The sequence below is a fragment of the Eutrigla gurnardus genome, assembly GCF_963514095.1.
Source record: "Eutrigla gurnardus genome assembly, chromosome: 2".
In the NCBI taxonomy this organism is placed as follows: Eukaryota; Metazoa; Chordata; class Actinopteri; order Perciformes; family Triglidae; genus Eutrigla; species Eutrigla gurnardus.
The window spans coordinates 1,539,121-1,544,120 of NC_139916.1; the positions used below are offsets into that span (position 1 = coordinate 1,539,121).

Here is a 5,000-nt window from a genome sequence, read left to right on the forward strand (position 1 = left end):
GGTCTGCAGCTCAGACCTCCAGCTCCTCGTCCACCAGGGTCCTTCATCCTGCTGACAAACACCGCCCCCTTGTGGACAACAGCACACCAGCCCTGTGATCTCCATGAGGTAGTGGAGTTATGCATTCAAAATATTACTTATGTCAAAACAAGGGCTGTCAAACGATCACAAATCAGATTAATCATGAATAAATAATAATACAAAATCATAAAAAAGAATATACAATTTTTATTTATATTATATGATTTTCATTTTCAATTAAAATAGTTACAATAATAATAAGAATCAGGAATAACATACCAGATTTTATTTGTTGATATTTTGTTTTTAATAATAATAATGTCAATTAACCAAATCTGTAAAGTAACAGGTTCTTGCTGTGTTATCATTATGATAATAATAATTATTATGTGGGCAAACGAGTAAAATCTGTGTACTGCTTTTTATAAATAAATTTAATAAAAAACTCTTCATCTTTCACATCTTTTCAATAACAGTTTGTTCAAATCTGAATATGTAAAAATATCTAAATCAAGGAAATATACTTAAACTTTTAGACATTTCATTTCCTTTCAGACGTTCACCAGGTTTCACACTTATATTTATTCAACATAATTCGGTGCCTTTTTGGTTTTTATTTGCACTCGTCACTGAAACCGTTTTAAATGCTCGTTCAGCAGCGATCACGTTGCTTTTTCTCACCGCACTCAATTTAACTTGTTCCGTAACCCGGACGATGAGCCTCCCGTCACATGATCACTTCCCTAAACATTCTGCTCGTGATGCAGCGACGCTCGTCACCAAGTCACACGATATTCATACGCAGGTCAAAGGTCAGCGCACACACACACACACACCAGCACACACTCTTATCAAAACACATTTGAAATATAATTTATTGCACATTTAAAGATCAACATAAAGTGGCACGATACCATTTCAATCCTGTTACATCGGGAGCAAACGACAAAAAGAAAGAAATCTTTACAAAACACTCGCACCTTCTTATTTACCGTTATTTTAACTTGAGAACTAAATGGCCGTGAAGTTGAAGAATGCCAGACCGAAACTGCATAGATTCATGAAATAATAAAATCAAATAAAAGACAGACACATCTTTAGTTTGGCACAGGAAAAATCCCAATCAGACCTCATTACTCATATTTGTCACGAGCCCTTGGACTTCTACATCGTCTCTGTGACTCACAGCGGCAACACAACGGGGTTTCCAAACCTTAAAGAGGAAATATATATATAAATATATATACACACACACCCCTTGGTGTGTCAAGCCCCTTTGATAAATTGTCTTTTGCAGAAATAATAAGTCCAAATATTTAAAAACACTTCTTAAGTTGCATCTCATTAAAACATCTTGAGGGCGTGCGTCACTTAAAAACCTCGACGTGGACGTTGGTTAAAGAAAAACCATACAAAAACAAAACTACATGATAGTCACAGTCGTTTGTTTGAGATACTATTTACATCTTTGACCTAATTTTTCACGTCGCATTGATTGATTAGAATTAGCAGCCGTGAGTCGCCGGGTAATCGTTGAATTGTTTTATCTTTAGAGGGGAAGAATTGTCTCTTTATTGCTGCTCATATTGTTTTCATCGTTTTGGTGTGTGTGTGTGTGTGTGTGTGTGTGTGTGTAGCGACCGTCTGCTCCTTCAAACGTCATAAACTAAACAGCTGTGAGATGCATAAACACATAAATACCGGCCGTCTGAAAAGTGGCTTACATGATACAAACCCGACCCTAAAGAGCTACAGTATGTACAGTATGACAGCTGTGGGCATGAGACACTATACACACACATGTGTGTGTGTGTGTGTATAATATCCCCCCAACGTTGAGTAAAGTAAACATACACATGTTGATGTACAGTACGGCAGAAATACAAACCCAGCCAAGAGAAGAACTGCACAGAAAGCATGCTAACTGGTTTAAAAAGTCACCTTCTAGTCATAACCACAGTTTTATTCGTTACCTGATCAAAGTGTTACACTTTCATTGGGGCCGCCTGGTTGCATATTCTTTATCAGACACGACAGCTGGGAAGTACAAACTTCTGAACCCTCGACAGGTCTGTGTGTCCAGTTTACACAACATTAATTGTAAAATGTAACTTAACGGTTGCCCCCTCCCCAAGAAAGCCCCTTGATAATAAAACACTATATACATGACAGCAGTTACCATGGTGATTAGTTTGGCACACTTTGACCTCGGCGACCTCAGCAGGTCACACAGACAGACGTCAGGGGGAAGTCGCCTTTAAAACTGCTCTTTTAGTGCCGATTGTTGTCGATGCAACGTCTCCAGACGACACAAACGCTCCCGGCATCAAAAAAATCATTTTCACTTTTCAAAGTTCGACCCCGCGTCATAAATACAGCTGGGAGAGACGGAGGGCGAGAGGCCGATGACCTCCGCGTTACAGAACCGGCCTGTCGAGGACGTTCTCCCCTTTTCTATAAACAGAAAAAAATAAGAAAACGACGGCGTATCAGGACTACTGTAGGAAAAAATAACAAAAAACTAAAAATAAATAAAAACTGAGCAGAGAGAGGGGGGCGATATTCAGAGAAAAAAGGGGGCAAATTTGCAACTTTATAAATATATATAGCTGATATAAACAAGTGTCTTGGTTCCGCTAATGCCGGATGTTTGCCGTTGCTATGACAACAAGTGAAAGCTACTGCTAGCATGTTAGCCCAACTGGCCTGATCAATAAACACCCATAAGATGACAGTTTGTCCTCATATGAATATAACGAGGTGATGTCACACGTTGGGATGATTCATTACAAACATACATGTACATTCATGGGACGTTAGCTAGCATAGATGCTAGTTGTTAGCATCGGGATAAACTCATTACATTTCGTCTTTGTTTCTCTGAATTTCCCCCCCGGCTCTGTTTTTAAATGTTTTTCCGACAGTCGCCCTGAAACGCCGTCGTATAAACCTTAAAGCGTCCGAGTGAATCAAGATACAGAGTTCTGAGTTATTTGGAGACACTTTGAGGAAGCAGCACTTCAGTTAACCGGTCGGAGATACTGAGTCAGAAATAGAGAGGGGGGGTTAAGAGAGACACCTGAGCCTCTGTGGACGAGGACGGACCGGTGAAGGACAGAGGAGCATCCTCTCCTCTCCGTCTGTAGATCCAGTATCACCTCTCACAGGAGGAGTTCCAGCTTCGGTAAACAGGGAGCGTCTGCAGGAGGAGGTTCTTCTGGGTTCTCCTGCTGGAACGGGTTCTTTATGGCACACCATGGGACTTCTTCTGCAGCTTTCTGTCTCAAGTTCCTCCCAGGCGGGTTTCACAGGCTCAGATCCTCCTCTGAGGTCGGTTAGTGCAGATAGTCCGTGTCCCCCCCCCCGGGTTGGGTTCTGCGTGGTTCTATAGGTTCTCCCCGGGCTGATACTGGGGTTCTGTGGAGGTGAAGTAGTCCTCTAGGAAGCCCTGCAGGTACTCAAAGGTAGGCCTCTCCTCCGGGTCCTTCCTCCAGCAGGACAGCATGAGCTCATGCAGAGACCCGGGGCACTCAGCGGGGCACGGCATCCGGTACCCGCGCTCCACCTGGTCCAGGACCTCGCGGTTCACCATGCCTGGGGGGGGAACGTTGAGGGAACGGCACGTTCAGGGAACATGTAGCACTCAGCTTAATGACAGAAATCTGACTAATTCAATCTTTCATTTGCACATTTACAGAGCGGGATATATTTATTAACTCCAAGAACATGAAATAATCACTTTTATTCAGGCTGCAAAAATAATTCTCTTCAGAATCAATGACTCTGATGATTAATCATTGATCACAATATCTATCTATCTATATATATATATATATATATATAGAGAGAGAGAGAGAGAGAGAGAGAGAGAGAGAGAGAGAGAAGGTGACGTCTAAAACCCATAGAGTTTTCTATCACAGCAGAAAAACACCACTGGATTTGAAAATCTGGATCCAGAGATTTCTTTTTGACATTTATTTTTATTAGACTGAAATTTGTTTTTGTCAACATTTATTCTTTTTTTGGGCCGTTTTTGTCTTTTATTGAGAGAGAGAGTGAAAGGGCGAGAGAGAGGGGGATGACATCACAGAGAGGGCTGCCGGTCAGATTCGAACCCGGGTCGCTGCAGCGAGGACCCCCGGTACGCCGACCAGGCAGCACGTTTACATGTGTTCTGTTGACTAACAGCATCATCATCAGCGTGATGCTGGAGGTGGTTACCTGGGTACGGGACAGGAAGTGGTTACCTGGATACGGGACAGGAAGTGGTTACCTGGATACGGGACAGGAAGTGGTTACCTGGATACGGGACAGGAAGTGGTTACCTGGATACGGGACAGGAAGTGGTTACCTGGATACGGGACAGGAAGTGGTTACCTGGATACGGGACTCGGCCTTTGGTGGCGAGCTCGGTGAGCAGCACGCCGAAGGACCAGACGTCCGACTTGATGGTGAAGCGTCCGTACAGCGCCGCCTCCGGAGCCGTCCACTTGATGGGGAACTTCGCTCCTGAGGAACCACGAGGAACGTTAGAGATCAACACATCAGGTCTGAATGAAAGAATACTGGGAGAGGAGGAGGGGGAGTAGTAGCAGCAGTAGCAGCAGTTGTAGTAGTAGTAGTAGTAGTAGTAGTAGTAGTACTACTAGGAGGAGGACTCACCCTGCCTCGCCGTGTACTCGTTGTCTTCGATAAGTCTTGCCAGACCGAAGTCGGCCACCTTACAGACCAGACTGTCTCCCACCAGGATGTTGGCGGCGCGCAGGTCTCTGTGCACGTAGTTCATCCTCTCCACGTACGCCATGCCCGCCGCGATCTGCAGGAAGGGGCGGGGCATGTGAAGGTCAGCATGAAGCCGTGCAGGTGTGAGTGCAGTTGAACGACGACGGCGTTTACCTGAGCGGCCATGTCTACGAGCTGAGGCAGGCGGAGCATCTTCCCTGCTTCGCCTTTGAGGAAGTCCAGTAGGCTGCCTGAGG

At 44.3% G+C, this 5,000-nt stretch overlaps 1 protein-coding gene across 2 annotated transcripts in view; it reads right to left on the reverse strand.

The window, feature by feature from the left end:
• Positions 1-864: 864 nt before the first annotated feature.
• Positions 865-5,000, reverse strand: part of LOC311030353 (proto-oncogene tyrosine-protein kinase Src-like) — a 17,110-nt gene continuing 12,974 nt past the window's right edge. For both annotated transcript variants that reach the window (XM_084036054.1, XM_084036053.1), the window contains 4 exons: positions 4,918-4,994; positions 4,684-4,837; positions 4,399-4,530; positions 865-3,615 (listed from right to left, as the gene is read on the reverse strand). In XM_084036054.1, the coding sequence (XP_083892180.1) occupies positions 3,407-3,615; positions 4,399-4,530; positions 4,684-4,837; positions 4,918-4,994 (572 nt within the window). In that variant the 3' untranslated portion in view covers positions 865-3,406. The remainder of the gene's footprint in view (positions 3,616-4,398; positions 4,531-4,683; positions 4,838-4,917; positions 4,995-5,000) is intronic.